The sequence below is a fragment of the Oryzias latipes genome, chromosome 9 (genome assembly GCF_002234675.1).
Source record: "Oryzias latipes chromosome 9, ASM223467v1".
NCBI classification, from domain to species: Eukaryota; Metazoa; Chordata; class Actinopteri; order Beloniformes; family Adrianichthyidae; genus Oryzias; species Oryzias latipes.
The window spans coordinates 18066428-18087978 of NC_019867.2; the positions used below are offsets into that span (position 1 = coordinate 18066428).

The 21551-nt window shown below is 41.5% G+C and overlaps 1 protein-coding gene across 2 annotated transcripts in view; it reads right to left on the reverse strand.

The window, feature by feature from the left end:
- The window catches only part of ttc28 (tetratricopeptide repeat domain 28), a 222596-nt gene that overhangs the window by 199696 nt on the left and 1349 nt on the right, over positions 1–21551 (reverse strand). For both annotated transcript variants that reach the window (XM_011479364.3, XM_011479363.3), the window contains exon 2: positions 18550–18849. In XM_011479364.3, the coding sequence (XP_011477666.1) occupies positions 18550–18849 (300 nt within the window). The remainder of the gene's footprint in view (positions 1–18549; positions 18850–21551) is intronic.

Here is a 21551-nt window from a genome sequence, read left to right on the forward strand (position 1 = left end):
AAACTTAAGGCTGATAAAGTTTTTACATCCAGGTTTCATTAAAGTGATACTAACAAATTCTATAACATTATATTTTTATAATGCACACAGTCAAGTTTAAACTAGAATATGCTTTGGTGCACAATGATTTTGAATTTTTGCAATATTGAAAAAAAAAAACATTCTTTTCATTTCAGGGACCATGTGATTTGGTATAGATCATTTCAATTACTTATTGATCAAAACAGCTCGTTTTTATCTCAAATAATGTTTTTTTTAATCAAATTTGAGATAAAACAAAATTACAATAGAAAAAACTAAAAACTGATTCAATGATTTTAGCTAAAAACAAGCAGAGCCTTTTTATTTTTCCATTATTTGCTCCTCTTACCCCAACCTATTATTTTTTAACATACAACCTGACAAATTCATGAAATGTAAACATTGCCAGCCATCCATCAGTCTATTTTCTGCATCGTTGGTTAAGTTGCAGCCACACTGGAGCCTGTCCAGTCACAGCCAAACCCAACTGCTCCTCAATTCCATCTCTAACCATCTGTGGAAGCGAGCAGTGAAAAGGTGAGGAAATGCTTGCAGGCAAAAAGGGGAAATGACTGCACAAACGCGTGCTGGACAGTTTTCCACAGGTTTGGGTGTAAGTCTGTGCTGTAACTAATGGGTGTAACACCTTCAGCCATCCTCTGCTTCACGCTTTAACGTGTGCAGCCAAACCGCAGGCATTCAGCATGCGGCCCGGAGAGGGACGCATATTCAAAAAGGAAGGAGTCTGATCATAGAGGGAAATGGTTTTTTTTTGTTTTTTTTACAGCAAAATCCTAGACATCACCAGAAAGTCTACAAGTCACTGCAGGGTTTTTTATTGGTCATGTAGCTAAGATACCTTATGTCATGAAAGTTGACCGTCTGGGAAAGAAATTAGTGGCGCTTTTATCTTTTCTTTTTTATTTTTGGGGCAAGGCACATGACTCATGCACTCTGGGAGGTTACGTCACGAAAAAGGTGCAGAGTTTAACAGACCACAAGCTAAGAAAGAAGTTCTTTCCACTGAGACATAAACTCATCCCAAATCTTGCACTTCTTTAAAGAGGTTTAACACAACACTAGAATCTGGGCTTTTTCTGCTTTGTAACTTCACAGCATGTGTCTGACTCTAAAGAAATGAGTGTGTTCATCACCTAAGTCTAAAAGAAGTGAAGATTACAGAAAGTGAGAGCAACCCCCCCCCCCCCTCCTCCAATAAAAAGAAAAAAGAAAAGAAAACAAAATCAGTAAAGCTTTTGATTCCCATGCTCATGCACGTTTGCTTCTGGGCACTTTGCTCTTCCCGCACTCCTCTTTAGGAGTTCTTCATCCTTGCAGCCGAGCCACACAGCTAAATCTGGAAGCAGTCAGGTATCTGAGCTGAGAGTCCTGCTTAGCTCCTGGGTGGAAAAGGCCAGAACAACATGAGGCTGACAGCAAAATGAACCCCTGCAGCACGTGTGTAGCCCAACAGTTTGTGTGCTCAGAGCAGAGTGCAATTGTTTTCCTCATTTCCTCAGGCTTGTAAGGCTGATCTACTATCAGAAACAGCATGTTATGCCACAAGCATGACAATGAGCCTGCCTTGTCTCGGTCTTTTGACATTTCGTCCTGTGTAATGGCAAGCAAAAAAGCCATTAGGCTGGTAATCAATTTGTCTATTCACAGGGAAACAGCACTTTCTTCAAAGTGCTTGGAGATTTCTTTTTGTCAAATGCATACCCAGTTTCTCCCTTTGGCACAGAGGGAAAATCGCATTCTTATTCTTGTTTTATAAAGTTATATATAAAAAAAAAACATTTACCATATACAAAATTTGCTTCAACTAAAATGAACCTGAAAGATCTCAACACATGGAGAACAAACAGCGATGTGAATTTTTTATTTCAGGGGAGAACAGATTTTTTCCAAATTCCCCGTCTGTGCGGTTGCCTGTAGGTGATGCTGGCGTGATGATAAACTTGACAGATTATCATCAGGATGACATCAGCTCCGAGCTCTGATTTATCGCCGCTGCCAGGACACTCCGCAGACACACAGCTGCGAGGTGAGGAGGAGGTCATCAGCCACACATCAGACCAAATTACATCATCCTGGAAAGCCACACTTAAAATAGAGCATGAAAGTGGACACTAGTGTACAAAGTACACAGTGGTATGTCATGAGAAAGAAAGGGCAGGTTCATTTTCTTTTTCATTTTCTGCTAGTGTGTTATTTTTGTGTCTTAAAATCAAATTACCTTTATGACACAGCGCAGGTTAAATCAGCTTTTCTAAGTCAAACACCTGAGTCACACAATGTAGCCACCTCTTCATCATGTCATGACAATGTGTTGATTGCTGTAAACTCTGGAAAAATATTATTAACTGATGAGAAAGAGGCTTTCGCTGCTCTGAAATAAGCATTTTTTGTAGATTTCTTTTTCAAAATAAGTAGTTTGCATTGTTTCCAGGTTTAAATCCCAGCTGGGTTCTTTCTGTATGGAATTTGCATGTTCACCTTGTGCATGTTTGGGTTTTCTCCAGGTTTCTCCCTACAGTCCAAAGACATGCCTGATAGATGAATTCTGAATTGTCACTTAGGTATGACTGAGTGTCTTTGTTATGGACCGGTGACCTATCCAGGGTGTGCTCAACCCCTCACCAGACACAAGCTAGGTAGGCTTCAGCATCCCCTACTCTGACCAGGAAAGATATATGCAAAGATAGAAAACAAATGAGTGGATGGCCTTTTTATGTCACTTTATCATTTCTTGTTATAGTTTAAAGGTATATTTTTTTACTTTATTACCCAGTATTTTCGTACTATGGCTGGATATTTCCAATGTACTGGATCAATTTGATTTCAAATCCCAAATTTATAATTTCAACTTAACTAAACGCAGTTCCATTAAATGCCAATTTATTTGTCAAACTAAAATTCTGAAACAGATTTTCCATTTTTCCAGTGAAAATGTCTTTAATTTTGAACATTAAACTAAACACATGTAGAACTTTTATGAAAATTGTGAATTCTAAACAGACAGAAAAGCAGGTTTTTGCTAAAAAGAATAAGAAAATAAACTTCTTTTTTTTTTTAATTAATTGATGAATTTTATGAACTTGCATAGTTTTTTTTTAGTGGAAATGGATTTGATTAGATTAGATTTGATAAAGTAACTGTTTAAACTCTGCAATACCTCCCTACCATGGAACTGCTTATTCTTATTGGTAAAAACTTTTTTATACTTCAATAAGCACTTTTTAACAAACATTTTAGTTTTTCTTTGGATACGTGTGACTCCGTATAATACTGCTGACTTTAGGAATGTGTGTCTGGCATTGTTCAAAGGAAAAAATATATAAAAACACTTCAATGAAAATTGTGTTTTTGATGTTTTTAACATGTTCTTATAGGGTTTTTTTCTGATGATGGAGGACATTTATGAAGAATATTAGCTTGAAATTGCATTCTGAATATTGTTGTGTATCAGTAGCAGAAGAAAGACGTTTGAAAGAAAAAAAACATATTTGTTGTGTAGAAAAAAGGCTGGGCGTGCCACAAGCTCCCTGTTTCAAACTTTCAGCAACGGGGAGGGGAAGGGGAGCGGGGTTGCTCCGCACCAACGGTACCACCCACAACTCAAAAGGGGGGTTCCTAATGAGCTCCTGCTGCTTTACAGAGAGTAGAGACAAACACAGGGTTTTTATTTTTATTTTGCGAATTAAAAACCACTGGAACGCTTTTAAAATAGATCAGAAGGTGATTGGAGTGGATCTTCAAGATACTTAAAGCAACAGAGAAATTGTATCAAAGTTCATTGTTTAATAAATTCTGCTTAATCAGTTCTGTCAAAATCATTTTATTTTTCCACCCATGATCCTCTTGAGAATGTTTAAACTTTCAACCATTGGATTGTTAAACTATCAAGATCTTCATGGAAAAAATGATGCCTTTGTGCAAGAGGATAACTGGGGAAGAATGCCTGTTTATTGTAGAATCTCCTTCAAAATAAACCTAAGCTGTGTTGTGGAGACGAGAGTCAGCACTGCTAAACAAACAGACAACTACAACTCAGGATTAGTTCCATCTCATCTGTGTAAATACCAACAGAGCTGCCAAGGCAGTGGTGTTGAAATCAAAACAACAAAAACTTGCGTGTGTGTGTGTGGATGTGTGTGTGTGGTCGGTCATATTGCCTCCATCATGGCCGCTGCACGTGTGTACTGCTGCTCAGCCACAAAGGCCTTCCAAAGGAAAAAAAAAAAAAGAGTCAGAATGTGACTGCTCCAGCTCTTTTCACAGATTTTCCAGACAAATAATTTCAGGTTTGTGCCCACTAGCGCCAACCCTCTGTACGTGCCGTCTCTCTGGCCTATATTTAAAAGCTATTCATTTGATTTGTTCATTAGGTCAAGCCCCGGCTGGGTAGAAGCAAACGGAACCCTCTCATTAGTGGTTCATGACTCTGCTCTCTCCTCACTGAGCACCGGAGCCTCAGTGGAAAACAGCAGAGCAGCTCTGGAAGGCTTGGGACTGTTAGGAAAGAAAGATTAAATAAATACAGAAAACCTTAATCTTGTCACGACAAACAAGTCACTATTCTAAAAAAAATTAAACCACTGACATTCCACATAAAAACAATAATATCAGCAGAGACCTCCTGGAATATAGAGATAAATCTAGAACTGTCTACAACCTGCATTCCTGTTGGATCTAGTCTACGATGACTATGTTAGTTTGGAGTTTTAAAGCAAGCCAAATCTAAAGATGCAACTTTCATTTTTTTTCTCTATGAAGTATGATAATCAACATTAAAAGTAAAGGAGTCTCTAACCCTAGAGAACCCGTGGCATCAGATTTGTCTACTATTTATTTATTTATTTCTTCATTCATTTTGATTGCTGGTAACTGCTGCTACCCAAAATGAACGAAAAAATAAAATTAACTTTAAAAGCCCAGAGAGAGAAAAAGTTCTTGGGTTCTCAACGGATAGTTAGGGGAGTTGGTTGTAAAAAGGCTTGACGTAAACAAAGGTTTTGGGTTTCATCTATCCTATTATCGGATTAGTTGTGTTGGCTCATTCAAGCATTTAAAAAAAATGATAGAAATGTAAGACCCTTCCGGCTACTTCTAAGTACTTATATAACTTCATTTTCGATTTTGCTGCTCTGAAATAGGCATTTTTGTAGATTTTTTTTCTTTTTTATAAATAGTTTGCATTGTTTCCAGGTTTAAATCCCAGCTGGGTTCTTTCTGTATGGAATTTGCATGTTCTCCTTTAGCATGTTTGGGTTTTCTCCAGGTTTCTCCCCACAGTCCAAAGACATGCCTCATGGGTAGTTTCTGAATTGTCACTTAGGTATGACTGAGTGTCTTTGTTATGGACCGGTGACCTATCCAGGGTGTGCTCAACCCTCACCAGACACAAGCTAGGTAGGCTTCAGCATCCCCTACTCTGACCAGGAATATGCAAAGATAGAAAAAAAATAAGTGGATGGCCTTTTTATGTCACTTTATCATTTGTTGTTATAGTTTAAAGGTATATTTTTTTACTTTATTACCCAGTATTTTCGTACTATGGCTAGATATTTCCAATGTACTGGATCAATTTGATTTCAAATCCCAAATTTATAATTTCAACTCAACTAAACGCAGTTCCATTAAATGCCAATTTATTTGTCAAACTAAAATTCTAAAACAAATTTTCCTTGATTTCCGGTGAACATGTCTTTAATTTTGAAGCTTAAACTAAACACAGGTGGAACTTTTACGAAAGACACCCCCTGGCTCAGATGTGATATGATCCCCGGCTCCCGGTCTTGCCAGAGAGCTCAGGGATCTCTCTCCCTGCGTGGAGAGAGGGCGGCCGGCCCCAGGAAGCCAGCACCTCAGGGACTGGGCCGCCGTGACAGAGGGCCCCGGTTCCCTCCGCCAGGGATGTGGCGGGAGACAGAAGATCAGAAGTCCCTCTTCCTTGTGTGATGTATGTGCATTAGTGAGCATGTGTGTCCGTGTATGGGTGTGTGTGTTGGAGTGTGTATTTTGTGATGTAAAGGGTGTGTGTGTACTAAAGGGTGTGGTTAAAATTGACGGGGAGGGCACTGAGACGACATCTTCTGCTTGCAAACAGTGAGGTCCAAGCTCCCTCCCCACCAAGGGGCCCTAAAATGTCTAAGGTGCAGTTAAAATTGGCGGGTAGGGCACTAAGGACATCTAGTATTTGCTGGCAGTGATGTCCAAGCACCCCCCTACCAAGGGTCCTAGATGTCTAAAATGCAATCAAAACCAAGAGGGGGGGCCACTTTCCATACGGCAACCAAGGGAGGGGGGCCACTGCCAAGTAGCTCCTCCCCCCAAGGTGCATCACAGGCGGAACCCCACCGACCTCACCCTAATAAATGGTTGTATGAAGAAGAGGGTCGGGGACAGCTGGAGGACTGTCCCCGGTGGTGAATCAACCGTCCCCAGCCCAGGGGCCCCATCGCCTGAAGCGCCAACCCCCCAGACTCCACACCCCCACCCCACACCACACAAGGAGAAAGGAGCGAAGAAAGCGCCGCCCCCAGGAGCAATCCCAGGCCCCCGCCCCCAACCACTGCCCCTGGGAGAACTCTAGTCAGACCACGATGGGACAGAGGAAGGACAGGCGTGCTTGGCCGTACCAGGCGGCAGCCATGGGGACCACCGGCGCCGGCCGGCGGGCACCGAGACGCAGGCCAAGGACGAAGCCAGGGCCCCGATTTTCATATGACCCAAATAAGAAGCTCCACAATTTATCAGTAAATAATAAACCACATCAAGTGCCTATTAGAAAGATTTTTCTTTTTTGGACTAAAGATAATGTTATGATATAATATTTCCTTACTTTGGAGGTTGCAACTATGGAGCGCCAAATTGTTAATAAGTAAAAAATTAATATGACCTTGTGCAATGAAAAACCTGAACACAAATTTTAAATTAGCCATTATATTACTAAATATATTTCACAGGGCGGCCGAGGTGCAGTGGTAGGGCGGTCGACCTCTGATCGGAAGAGTGCAGCTCCGATTCCCGCCTTACCCACACATGTGTCGAAGTGTCCTTGGGAAAGTGTTGGCACCAGTGTTTGGCAGCAAAGCCGCCATCAGTGTGCGAATGTGTGTGTGAATGGGTAAATGGAACTGTGACTGTAAAGCGCTTTGGGCTTTCGAAGAAGGTAAAAAAAGCGCTATATAAGTATATGCCATTTACCACTGCCATTTTGCTTTAAAAACCCGTTCATTATTTTAAAACAGCATTTTATCTAGCCACAGGGGTTGCAAGCCAGTTACTTCTGTGCCGGTCCCAAGCCTGGATAAATAGAAAGGGTTGCGTCAGGAAGGGCATCCGGCATAAAAATTGCCAAAATAATAAAATTTTAAATAATAAAATAAAATAATAAAATCGGTCGAGGCCCGGGTTAACAACGACCGCCACCGATGCTGTTAACCTACAGGGTGTCGGTGGAAATTTTACTACTGTTGGTCGAAGAAAGAGGAGAGGCAGAAGGGTCCGTGGCCAGAGAGAGAAGGGAAAAGGCAGGAACATAGGTTTGAGAATAGGGACTCTTAACGTTGGCACAATGACAGGGAAAGGCAGAGAGCTGGCAGACATGATGGAGAGAAGGAAGGTAGATGTACTGTGTGTGCAGGAGACAAGGTGGAAGGGCAGCAAGGCACGTAGTATTGGAGGAGGATACAAACTGTTCTATCATGGTGTTGATAGGAAGAGAAACGGGGTAGGAGTGATTCTGAAGGGGGAGTTTGTAAACAGTGTTCTAGAGGTGAAAAGAGTCTCAGACAGGATGATGAGCCTAAAGTTAGAAATTGAAGGGGTGATGGTGAATGTAGTCAGTGGGTATGCGCCAAGTGAAGGAGAGATTCTGGAGTGAGTTGGATGACGTCATAGAGAGTTTTCCCAGAGGAGAGAGAGTTGTTATTGGAGCAGACTTTAATGGGCATGTTGGTGAGGGCAACAGAGGTGATGAGGAGGTGATGGGCAGGTTTGGTGTGAAGGAAAGGAATCTGGAGGGACAGATGGTGGTGGACTTTGCGAAGAGGATGGAAATGGCTGTAGTCAACACTTACTTCCAGAAGAGAGAGGAACATAGAGTGACATACAGAAGTGGAGGTAGGAGTACTCAGGTGGACTACATCCCATGTAGACGAGGTCATTTGAGAGAGGTTAATGACTGCAAAGTGGTGGTAGGAGAGAGTGTAGCCAGACAGCACCGCATGGTGGTGTGTAAGATGACTCTGGAGGTCAGGAAGAAGAAGAGAGGGAAAACAGAAAAGAAGACCAAGTGGTGGAAGCTACAGAATGAAGAAACTTGTGAGGAATTTAGGCAGAAGTTGAGACAGGTCCTGGGTGGTCAGGATGAGCTTCCAGATGACTGGGGAAACTACAGCAGAGATTATCAGGGAAACAGGTAGGAAAGTGCTAGGTGTGTCATCTGGAAAGAGGAAAGACGATAAAGACACTTGGTGGTGGAATGAGGAAGTACAGGAATGCGTCCAGAGGAAGAGGTTGGCTAAAAGGAAGTGGGATGTAGAAAGGACTGAGGAAGGTAGACAGGAGTACAAGGAAGCGCAGCGTAGAGTGAAGAGAGAGGTGGCAAAGGCCAAACAGAAAGCTTACGATGAGCTATATGACAGGCTAGACACAAAGGAAGGAGAGAAGGACTTGTACAGGCTAGCCAGACAGAAAGACAGAGATGGGAAGGACGTGCAACAGATAAGGGTGATTAAGGACAGAGATGGAAAGGTGGTAACAACCCAGGAAAGTGTACAGAAAAGATGGAAGGAGTATTTTGAGGAGCTGATGAACGAGGAAAATGACAGGGAAAGAAGGGAGGAAGATGTGGTTGTTATGGAGCAGGAAGTAGCAGAGATTGGAAAGGATGAGGTTAGGAAGGCCCTGAAAAGGATGAAGAGCGGAAAGGCCGTTGGTCCTGATGACCTACCTGTGGAGGTATGGAAGTGCTTAGGAGAGACAGCAGTGGAATTTCTAACGAGTTTGTTCAATAGGATTCTAGAGAGTGAGAAGATGCCTGAGGAATGGAGAAGCGTTCTGGTCCCAATCTTTAAGAATAAGGGTGACACGCAGAACTGCAGCAACTATAGAGGAATAAAGTTGATGAGCCACACAATGAAGCTGTGGGAAAGAGTAGTGGAAGCCAGGCTTAGGAAGAAGGTAGAGATTTGTGAGCAGCAGTATGGTTTCATGCCCCTTAAGAGCACCACTGATGCCATTTTTGCTTTGAGAATGTTGATGGAAAAGTACAGAGATGGTCAGAAGGATATGCATTGTGTGTTCGTAGATTTAGAGAAGGCGTATGACAGGGGGCCAAGGGAGGAGCTGTGGTACTGTATGAGGTCGTCTGGAGTGGCAGACAAGTATGTCAGAGTAGTTCAGGACATGTATGAGAGAAGTATGACGGTGGTGAGATGTGCTGTAGGTCAGACAGAGGAGTTCAAGGTGGAGGTGGGACTACACCAAGGATCAGCTTTGAGTCCTTTTTTGTTTGCTATGCTGATGGACAGGCTGACAGACGAGGTAAGACAGGAATCTCCCTGGACAATGATGTTTGCGGATGACATTGTAATTTGCTGTGAGAGTAGAGAGCAGGTGGAGGAACAGCTAGAGAGGTGGAGGTTTACTCTGGAAAGAAGAGGCATGAAGGTCAGTCGTAGTAAGACAGAATACATGTGTCTGAACGAGAGGGATCAAGGTAGAAGCGTTAGGTTACAGGGGGCTGAGGTGGAGAAGGTGCAGGAGTTTAAGTACTTGGGGTCAACAGTTCAGTGTGATGGGGAGTGTGGAAAAGAGGTGAAGAGGCGAGTGCAGGCAGGTTGGAGCGGTTGGAGGAAAGTGTCAGGAGTATTGTGTGACAGAAGAGTGTCAGCAAGACTCAAAGGAAAGGTGTACAAGACAGTGGTGAGACCAGTTCTGCTCTATGGGTTAGAGACGGTAGCAGTGAGACAGAGACAAGAGGCTGATATGGAGGTAGCGGAGATGAAGATGTTGAGGTTCTCCTTAGGAGTGACCAGGTTAGACAGGATAAGGAACGAGTACATCAGAGGGACGGCTCATGTTGCCTGTGTTAGCGACAAAGCCAGAGAAGCCAGACTGAGATGGTTTGGACATGTTCAGGAGGGATAGTGGATTTATTGGTAGAAGGATGTTGGAGATGGAGCTGCCTGGCAGGAGGGCAAGAGGATGGCCAAAGAGGAGATATATGGATGTCTTAACAGAGGACATGAAGTTGGCTAATGTTAGGGTAGAAGATGTCCATGATAGAGTGAGGTGGAAAATGATGATTCGCTGTGGCGACCCCTGATGGGAAAAGCCGAAAGAGAAAGAAGATTTTACAATATTAATTTTAATCATGTTGAATATGTTTATAATTTTATAGCTTTTTTCAGAAACTCTGATTTTAAAATCAATATTTTCCAAAGTAGTTTTGTTTTTATTTCATTCTGTTTTCAGAATTACTTATTTATTTCATGATGAGCTTTTTCAGCAGAATGAGTCTGTCTGTCAATCAAACCAGACAAGGCGGAGACACTTTTGTGATTGGCTACTCCTTCACTCAGACATAAGCAGCAGCACCCTAACTACATAAATCAAAGTTGCTTCAGCGAACGTCACGACACACCCCTCAACACTGGGTGGGAGTATGCACCTCATGGGCGTGCGGTCCCAGCCGTGGTCCGTGGTCATAGAAGGGTTGGGCGGTTTTTTGTTGGGTCTGGCGGTTTTCAGCTGACTTTGGGGCTGGAAAACTGGGACACTATCTAGCAACACCGCACAGAGAACGGGAGTCCTGAGTATTTCAACAAAAACTTCAAGAAGTGGAAGACCGGCGGTTAAAGAAAGCTCCTCTGTGTCCACACAAACCTGGTGCTCAATTGCTCTCAAACTAAGTTGTCAATGTTTTCATCTTCTGCAGAAATGATCAAGCTGAGCATTTCAAAAATGCCACCCAAAACGACTCAAAATATCATCTGCCAACAGACTATTGGTCATTCTGCTGAAAAAGCTCATCATGAAATAAATAAGTCATTCTGAAAAACAGTGAAATAAAAACAAAGCTACTTTGGAAAATATTGATTTTAAAAATCAGAGTTTCCGAAAAAAAGCCATAAAATAATAATAATATTCAACATGATTAAAAATGAATATTTTAAAATGCTGTTTTAAAATAATGAACAGGTTATAAAGCAAAATGAAATATATTTAATAATGTAATGGCTATTTTAAAATCTGTGTGCAGGTTTTTCACAATTTCATTATCTTTTTATATATTTAAGAGAGCTTTATTGGTTAATTGCACAAGGTCATATTTATTTATGGACAATTTGGGGCTTCATATAGTAACAAACCAAGTTTTAAAATCAACAATAAACAAATACACATTCAGAGTAAAGTACTATGAAAAACTAAACTTAGAATTAAAACTTCACAAAGCCACATAAAATAGTAAAAGGAATAAATTCTAAAAAAAATATGAGGATCGTGTTTCTCTTAACTCCTTTATTTTTAACAAATCATCAAATTTAGATTACATTCTCCTTTCATTGGCAACGACCAAATGCTATTGTTTTGTTCGGAAAAAAATGTAGGACATATACAAAACAAGTTGTCCAAAAGCTAAAGTATGAGTCGTACTGGCAGCTGCACAGCAGGGAAACAGGAAACACTTTTTCTTCTCCTTCTGACCTCCAGTCATTATTGGGAAAAGCAGAAAAAAAACGTCCCGTAGAAAGACAAAAAGATGATATGAAAACAAAAGTAACAAATGAAAGAAAGCAGATTCTCAAAATTAAATCTGATGCAGTAAAATAATGACAATAATCATGTTAAAACAAAAATCAAACCGACAAGTTCTGAAGCTTAATCATCCTCTGGTGGGGAAGATGATGTGATTCCCAGCTGCTCCATATGTTAAAGTGTTCCCACATTAACCCGGCACATGTGAAAAACAGAAGACAAAAACGCATGTGTGATAAAAACAGCATTTACATATGTTTGAGTGAACGCTTTTGAGTGATGGCACTAGACTTTACGGCGTGTCATCCAGCGGCTGTATGGGAATGTTACCGGGGAAAAAAAAAAAGAAAACTACTGAGCCATGCACTGAATAAGACAAGCTCAGCTTTACAACTTCAGTTCTATCACACATCAAGCTTTCTCTTCTTCACAGATCAGATTTAACGGACTCTCAAACCAACGGAGAAGCACTACACCCCAGTGGTTTCCATCCACATAAAAGCCCAGTGGCAGACGCTGGAGAGGTAAGAGCTCCTTATAACTGATTTTTCTTCTTCCAGTTTCATGAACACTAACAGTAAAATCTTGTGTCATCACCCAGCGCTGCAGGTACCAAAGACTTTTTCCACCATCAGAGTGAGCATTTACGCTTATTTTTTTTTTACTTTTTCCCCCCGCAAGTTCTGACCTTTAAGCTCAAAGTATTTCCTCCAAAAACTATAACGGCCCAGATAGGAAGAAAAATCTTTAATCCTCTCTTTTTTTTCTCATAGGCTCCTGTCTGTGTTTCTGCTTTGTTCCTAGAAACCTAGAGGCTGAAAAGGAGTTGAAAATGAAATCCAACAACAAAGCGAGATATAATATGTTAAAAGAGGCTTTTTTTTTTACATATCCATATGTACAGTGGTCCGTCTTGCAGTCATTGATTTAACAGGTTTTCCCACTGAAAAAGATAAGAGAAGTCTGTAATGTTCATTATAGAGGCACTTTAAATGTAAGACGATATTTAAAAAGAATCCAAGAAATCACCTTGTATGATTTAAAAAAAAATATATTTGTGTAATGGTGCAGAAAGTATAAGTATTAAGTTCCTACAAACAAGCAAGAGTTTATATCCCTCAAAGACCAGTTTCTTCTTTAAGAAGCTCTTCTATCCTCCACTTGTCTGTATTAAGGTCACCTGTTTGAACTGGTCATCTGTATAAAAGACACCTGTTAACACCCTTAAACAGACTCCCACCATGACCAAAGACCTGTCAAAGGACACCAGGGGCAAGATTGTAGACTTGAGCAAGACTGGGATGAACCAATCTAAGTTTACAGCTTGGTGAGAAGAGATCAACTATTGGAGAAATTATTAGAAAATGAAAGATCATTGATAGTCTCCCTCCACCTGGAGCTCCATGCAAGATCTTACCTGGTGGGGTACAAATGATCTTAAGAACAGTGAGAAACAGAACTACAGAGAAGAAATGAACAATGACCTGAATAAAAGCTGGGACCACAGTAAAAATGGTTACTATTAGTAACACATGACGTCATCATGGATTCAAATCCTGCAGAATTCTAAAGGTCCCCCTGCTTAAGCCAGCTCGTGTTTAGACCCGTCTTAAGTTCTCCAGAGAGACTATCTGGATGATCCAGAGGAGGATTGGAGAATGGTCCTGTGGTCAAATTAGACCAAAAGGGAGTGTTTAGAAGAAAAGACGAATGCTGAGTTGCATCCAAAGAACACCATACCCATTGTAAAGCATGGGGTGGAAATGTCATTCTTTGGGGTTGCTTGTCTGCAAAAGAGACAGGCCGACTGATCTGTGCTGAGGAAAGGATGAATGAACCTATAAGTTGAAGAGAACCTATAAAAAAAATACCTTTCTCATCTTTTTAAATGGCACAGCTTGCAAAATAAGTCAATGCTAAATACCTTTTGCCCTGCTTCATCGTGAACTAATACAAGAATTATAAGACAAAAATTAAAATAGTTTAGGCCTGCACAATATACCAATATGCATACCGCAAAAGACGGCGAAAATCGCAATAAATGGTTACCTTGACCCTTGTGCTATCCTAGGCACTTTAACATTGGGAGTGGGGTCATCTAGACCCACTAGACAGTGCGCTGAACCTTTTTTCTTCAATGATTTGTGATCTTCACTGGTGTCCATGGATTACATGAAATCTTTCCACCTTTATCCACCTTTGTCATGGTAGGGAGAACACGTCAAAGTCAGGGGGGGGGGGGTCATCTAAGATAGCACAAGGGTTAAAAGTCCTAAAACAATCTCATGGCAGCTTGAAATATTGAATAAATGAAATAAATCCCTTTATGCATTTAACCAATCAGAAGGACCCGTTTACGTTGTTGATCAATTAGATGAGCCCTTTTATGTTTGATGTTTGCCTCCTATGTCGACAAGGGTCATTTGGAGTATAATTTTTATACTGTTGCATTGAAATGGAAATGATGTTTTTGGTTGGTTTGATATTTGTTTATATACCGCAAATTATATCGTTATCGCAATTTTAATCACCAATATCGCATATCGCGAGTTTTCCTCATATTGTGCAGCCCTAAAATAGTTCATTAAATATTGTAGTTTATAGAAATTTTGGCGTGTTTACTCTAATAAACTCCTTTTTATCAAACAAACTGTCAGAATATTATGTGATCATCAATATTTATTGCTTTGGGGCATGTGATATTTGCTGCAATACCTAACAGAGTCACAAGTGAATTCCTTTTTTTCAAATATCATGTAGTATCTCTTTGTTCTAGTAAAAATAAAAATATGTACTTGAAAATTTTAGAGAGAAACCTAATGAGGCCATAATGCACAGAGCCAAATTTGACTAAAACCAGCATTTAAAGTAGGTTCTTACTAGATCACAAGAACAAAGTCTAATTGAACTGTATCTGATGTTGTATTTTTAGACATCATATAGACCCATTGTCAGTAATAAGCTGTAATTAACCTATCATTTGTTATTGATTGTTTAATTGGTTGATATGGTTAACTTTTGTGTCATTTCGCCATAACAAATCAATGTGAAACAAACTAGAATGACAGTTAATCTGCCATTCTCTCACACACAGTTTTCTATGTCTAAGTAATCCTTTTACAGTCCTACACTTTCTTAAGCTTGTAACATTATTTTAAAGAATTACAGATAGTTTGAATTTCCATCTTTCGATTTGGCTATAACTATTAAATTGAAATCCTTGTGTTGTGAAAACAGGCTGTGCTGGCCAAGCCTGTGTGGCTTAGCTGCTATAAGCATAGCATAATGGAAAAATCTATATTTCTGGAAGTCTTCTGCTCATATTGCCAGTCAAGCTTCAAATTGTGAAACCTCTGGTTACATGTAGAGTTGCTGGTGCATCAACAGTGTCAGCATTCAATCCCAGCACGATCTCTGGATATGGAACTGCTGTGCTTCAAGTCCCTTTTCAGCACTCCAGACACAGTGACCTTTTCCAATGCAAACACTCATTTTCTCAGTTAAACCCAGAGCCATACCACTGGGATGCAAATGGATATTCTGTAGGTTGAATAAAAAAAAAAAAAGGGGAAAATGACATACAATGAAAGGAACGTGTTTAAGTCTCATATGACAACAGAGGCAAAGTGGTGCTTAACCATCGTCAGCACGTGTCTTCTATATCTTCAGTAACACGCATTTGACAGACTTACCCTTGATAAGTACCATCATAACCCATAATAAGAAGCCATGCAAATGATAGCTTTGTTTCCCCTGACACTGCCGTGCCAGCTTTTCCGCAGTTCCCTTAGAAACTCTCCTGTCAGCGCCGAAGCAGGGGAGTGAAAGTGATGGCGGGGAGGGCCGCTTCTTTAACGTGTCACTTGAATGGCACCACTGTGAAGGAGGAACCAGATTGAGCGGCAGAATAGACCGGGTTCAGTTGGTTGCCGTCATCTCAGTCACTCACGGGGGCCTAAAGGGTACCTGAGGCTCACCAAAGTCTTTCAATGAACTCGCTCCTGCGATGTTTTCAATCAAAGACCATCCGTTCAGATGTGCTTCTCAAACGTTACCCCCGCAGTTCACAAACGAATAAAAGCGCGGGAAGACACAGTTTTTCATTCATCACATTTTCCGCCCCTCAAGATGTGGAATGACACAGAGGTGTGCGCCCCTCTTCTATGAAGAAGCACTCTATTTTGCTCTCATTTAAGCTTTTTATATTCAGTGAGAAGACGATGCACAAAGGGCCTAAAGCTGTCTTGGGTCATTTAACCACACATTTTCTTTCTGCTCTCAGAATGTGTTTTCTGGCGGTTAAAGCCAGGTATGCTGACAGATTAGACAGGGAATTCCTTCACAGGCTGGCTGCTGGCTTCAGAAGGGTGGGCTGCTCGATGGTGCTTGGGGCAGCAACACCATGGCCTGTCAATGCTTGATGGGCCAATGCAGAAATGTAGTCATAGGGAGCTATGATTGATGATACTAGGTACTCTCTCAGGACGTGAATGCCAGCACACTCCTGTGATTTAATCCCCGTTCCTTCATCAAAAATCCAGACGTGGCAGATGGACTCCACAACACAGAGTCTCTCTTTCCCCAAGGCCAAAGTCGAACCGCTATTACTAATTGATTCTTGGGATGACTGAAAACAAGGGATGCAAGTCATATTTCTCATATCCATTACACAAAATAGAAGCAGAAAATGAGATAAAACTCATATGACATTAGCTATATTTACAAAAACTCATTTTAAATATCTATGCCATATTATTTGAAACGATACAAGGGCATAATGAATATTGAACTTCTGTTTAATACACAACATCCAGGGGGAAAAAAGGAATATTTTTACACCACTTGGTCTCAACACTACTGCTTGACAAGACTGACCCCTAGTGTTGGCTCAACAAACTGCATTTGGAACGCAGCGTCCATGTCCAAATGTCAGTAGCGTAGATGTGTTAATCCCTAAAATTCTAGTAGCAAAGTCAAACAAAAAGGGTCAAGTTATACATTGAAACCAAGGCTGATAGCTAAGATCTGAGCTTGAGAGTCAAAGCAGTGAGACCATAAATCCAGGAATAAGCAGAGCTGCTCAACCTAGATTAGGCTAACCATCCCCCAGGCAGACCACAAAGAGTTCATTGTATACTTGGATAGCATATAAATAAAAAAGAAAAAAAAGGGGGATGACTTTGGCGGGGATTTTCCCTTTTGCTTTGTTGTCAGCGCATCGGAAAGTCGTGAAATCTCATTTGATGGAAATTATCACACAATTGACATGTAGTGCTGAGACATTGTGAGGAACTGCCATTAACAACAAATGACACAAAGACACACAACATTATAAAACACAGAGAAACAGCATTCCACCTCATCTGGCAACAACACAGCTTTTATAGTGTTGCTGCTTCTGAAGAATAGAGAAGCATCCTTTTAGCCACAAATCATCAGCAGTCCCACTCACATTATCATCAATCTCTCTCCTTCCAAAGACAAAAGTATCCCTCCGTTCTAAATCAGAAAATCAATGCATTTCTACCACTGAGAGAGAAATCGCTCTGCTAGTGATCTCTGTGGTGGACTAATGCGAAATCCATTGCAGGTTAGTGCTCACAAGATCAAAGACAAGACCCCAGAAAAGTTTGTATTGATTAGCAACCGGAGGAGTGAAAATGTGATTGGAATGCTGAAGTGAAGATAAACTATCCTTTTTCTGTGAGCGTAAAAACAGGATGAAAACCCCACAAAGACTCAGCTACATGAATATAGCTGTGCTGCTACTTAATCAGCATTAAAAGACCCACTCATCATCTTTTGAGCCAATGTTACAAGCTTTCACAGTGGTCTTTGACTTACATATACGTTGCTTTTGGCCAAAAAAGTATCGTTTCCTAAAACACTTTCTGCAGAGCAGAAGTAGTTCATTAGAAATGAGTTGTGGGCGGGGCCGTTGGTGAAGAAAAACGTTCCCCCTTCCCGTTACTGAAAGTTCTCTGTTTACACTCTCTCCCGCTAGCCTACAGCCCCTCTCACCTCCAACCTGACATTCCCAGAGCAACAAAAATGGCAAAAGCGATATGGGATCTATCCAGCTGTACAGTTTTGAGCCAGACGCCAACTCAGATGAGGATAACAAAGACATGCGTGGATCTATTTGTCTACAAATGGACGTATCGGAATGGAGCAGAGCAGGGAGCTCAGTGTATTTTCTCCGTAAAAAACATGACCTTTCTCGCCAAACACAAATTTCATCAGAGTGGGTCTTTAACACCAACAAAATCGCGGATAGGATCTACAGCTTGTGGACAACATAAAATCCTCTTGTACATAAATACAGAGAAATAACTTGCCTTCAGACAAATGTAAGCTTGATTTTAGTGACTCCCATCACAAACATTCGATGGTGGCCCACCATGACAGGTGCAAAACCTTCTGAGGAGGCCTGCAGGCCGGCAGTCAAGACATGTTAAAAACTTTATCCTTTCATTTGTTTGACAAAAAAGGATCAAGCTCTTTATGGAAAACAACAATAAACGGATTTCTGTAGCTTGTCCTCATTTCAGTCTATCCAGCCCAGCTCTAGTGAAGTTCAAAGTTGCACTGAAAGAGACATCAAAGCCCCAAAGTCAGATCTTACCCAAAGATTTATCATTCTTGGCCGTGACGCTCAGTAAGTGCAGCAATTTAGCATAAAAGGGAATCATTTTTATCTCACACAGCTCCTAGCAGCACAAGCACGGCGAATGTTAGCTTTAGATGCAGACTTACTTTTGGCCACTTGGGATTGAGTTCACAAGCTCTTTCAGCATCGTCAAGAGCTGCCTGGTGTTCCCCAAGTTTGAGAAAAGCAGCCGACCGATTGCTGAACAGGATGCAGTTTTGCGGGTCGGCCTGCAGAGCCTCGCTGTACAAGCGGACGGCGGCCTGAAAGTCCCCGCGCTGGCACGCCTCGTTGCTCTGCTGCACCTTCTCCATGAACCCAGCCTTGCTGAGGCCACAGCCGGCCATGCTGTCTGCAGCCAGACACCTCGCGGGCCTGCCGGCAGTCCGAGAGCTGAAGATGGAAAGCTGCAGAAACAGATGGAAAGCAGAGAGTAGCTGAGGGTTGGACTACAAGCTGGGCTCGAAAAAAGCTCAAAAGGGTTTTCTTTGCAGCAACAGGTGAAAATGATTCAGTTAATAAGAGCACTTTCCCATGGTAAGTCATGATAGTGAGCCAATACGTGCAAAAGAAGATAAAAAAACCTGAAGACCTTAGAAGCTTTGCTTGAGATATTTATGAGCTGTGCTTTGGCCGCTTTGACAAGCCATAATGTCTGCTGTCCCCTGGCAACACAACAGCTGCTGGAAACTGCAGCTGAAATGTGAGGAAATGTTAGAAGAAGGAAAAAAAGCCGACACAAGGTGTTTTGAAAGAGTTTACGGTAAAGGTTTTACTCATCTTAACCCACACACAGCTGAAACTGCAGATCCTGCAAAACCTCTTCACAGCATGTCATAAATGGCGAATCGCAGGCTTAGTTAATAAAGCCATAAAAAATGCTGGATCACTGAGGTAATCCACTAAATGAGCCACATTTGATCTAACCATCAAACGTTAAGACCATAGCAGTTCTAGTTTTATTGATAGGTAGTTTTTCCATGTCAAGGCACATTTACACAGCACACTTTCTTCAACAAAGACGTTCTTTTTTCTCCTAATCGTTCATAAATTCGGAACAATGTTGTCTTCTGGCCAAAGGCAAGTTGAGGTGGATTTAGGAGGCCAGGTTTTGAACCATCGACAGCCAAGCTGTTATGGTTAAAGAAAACCCTGCATTACTGTTACTTCAGTGTGGCTCCAACTCTCCTAGAAAAATCCATTTTGTTTGCAGGTATGAAACCTCATCTGAACCAAACAAAGGAACTCTGGACATTCTATAACAAAGTTTCTAAATTTATCTGCAAGTGAACTTCAGTCTGATTCAGTGTGAAAGCAATTGGACTATTTAGGAAATTTAAGCCTTGCACATGCAGCCAAATGGGGGCTTGACCTGTACTGTGCTCCAGGTTGTCCGCGCCCGTGGAGGGCCGTAGACAGGAGCGACTGCATCATAAGGGAAGTACAGGTGTGTCTTGCAGTTCCCTTGAGGCTTATCTTGAACCTTAAAGGACGTCTTGAAAATGGAACGTACATTTGTCGTGCGCGTAGTAAGTGTATTGTACTGTCTGACAGGCTAATGTAAATAACACACACTTATGACGCACAGGTGATGCTGTCATATGGGATCCTTACACCGCACTCTAGTCATTAGTGAGGTGCCCGCACTCACTCCTTACTGACCACGCAAAAATGCTGCACGCACAAGGTGTGCATGTGCTACTTAAGTGCCCGTAGGATGTCGACACAAACTACACTCTGGTTGTTACATTTTCACATTTTCCTAGGCTGCACGCAAGGAGTGCACACTCAGCAGCACTAACAAGCCCCTTGCGCAGTCTATGCGTTCACTAAGCAGTCTACGACCTTTCCTTTTCCTGCTGGCCACCTACCTGTCCCGTACCGGTTTGCCTGTTTTATCGCCCACAAACAGTCCATACCATACCCACCCGTAAAGACAGTTGGGACAAAGGCTTAAGGTGAGAGTTAACCTACGTACATAGCAGGCAAGAGTCGCACATTCTTGAATGAGCCATCAGCCCTGGACTGTTGCTACCTGATACTAGTGCATACCTGCAGGTGCAAATCTCACGAATCTTGCTCCAGGTTTTTTCTTCCACAGATCTATTCCAATATATGAAAGACTTGGTGTCATATAATTCCCGCCGGGCACAAACCGCAAAAATTCCTTTCTCCTTCACGATCAATTTTCAAATGGTTGCCACTTCGGTGAATTAGACTAACCATACATCACTACCAAATCAGAGTCCCCAATAAGTCAAAGTTGCTTGAAACTTTGAATGCAACTTTGATTAGTCAAAGTTTATTCCCAAATATGTTTACATAGACTTCATTGGAAGTGGCTGCTAGGACGCGCGTTGCTGAGGCCGGTGTGAACATATAGCATAAGTGAGGCAGCTGTGTCCCTTTTCAAGGTGGTTTATTCCACTCTCTAAAGTGCAGTCGGAAAGTGAACTAGACCAAATGAGAATGCAACATTTTAGGGATCCTTTACCCGGCCACAAGTTCTGACATGAAAAACCTCTTAATTAATATTAAATGAACTTTTTTTAATGAACTGTCTTTGTTGCTTTGATAAAAGACAATTGTGAGGTTCCTAAATATTCTAGTTTTCTATTATTTTCATTCAGTCTTTTCTCAAAAAACATTTCTGGCAACTATGAGCGATCCATTAAGGCATAACCTCACTTATTCCCATAAATTGCCATAAATTTAAGTCTTCAGTTATTTACTTCTTCTACACTTGATGCAGATTTCAGCAGCAAAGCAAAAGTCTGACCTCAACAAAAACCTGACTGTCTTAGTCTGATTCCTCCCACCATGTGCCGTTTAGGTCACCGCTCCCCTTTGCAGGCAGGATCTTCAGGATATGTCTTCAGGCCTTCTTTCTGCAGAATGTGGATCATAGCCACAAACAGTTATAGCAGAAACATCTTTTTTTTTGGTGTTGTGAAATGATTAAATTCATGCAGGGTAGCATGTTTCTTAAGCCAGCCTGGACTACACTCCTTTCCCACCACACCTCCTTCAGCTGAACCCAGGGGTGGTGCGTCTGTGTAATCACTTCCAGAGGCTCTTGAAGTAGAAGCAGCCAAAGCGAGGTGCGTTG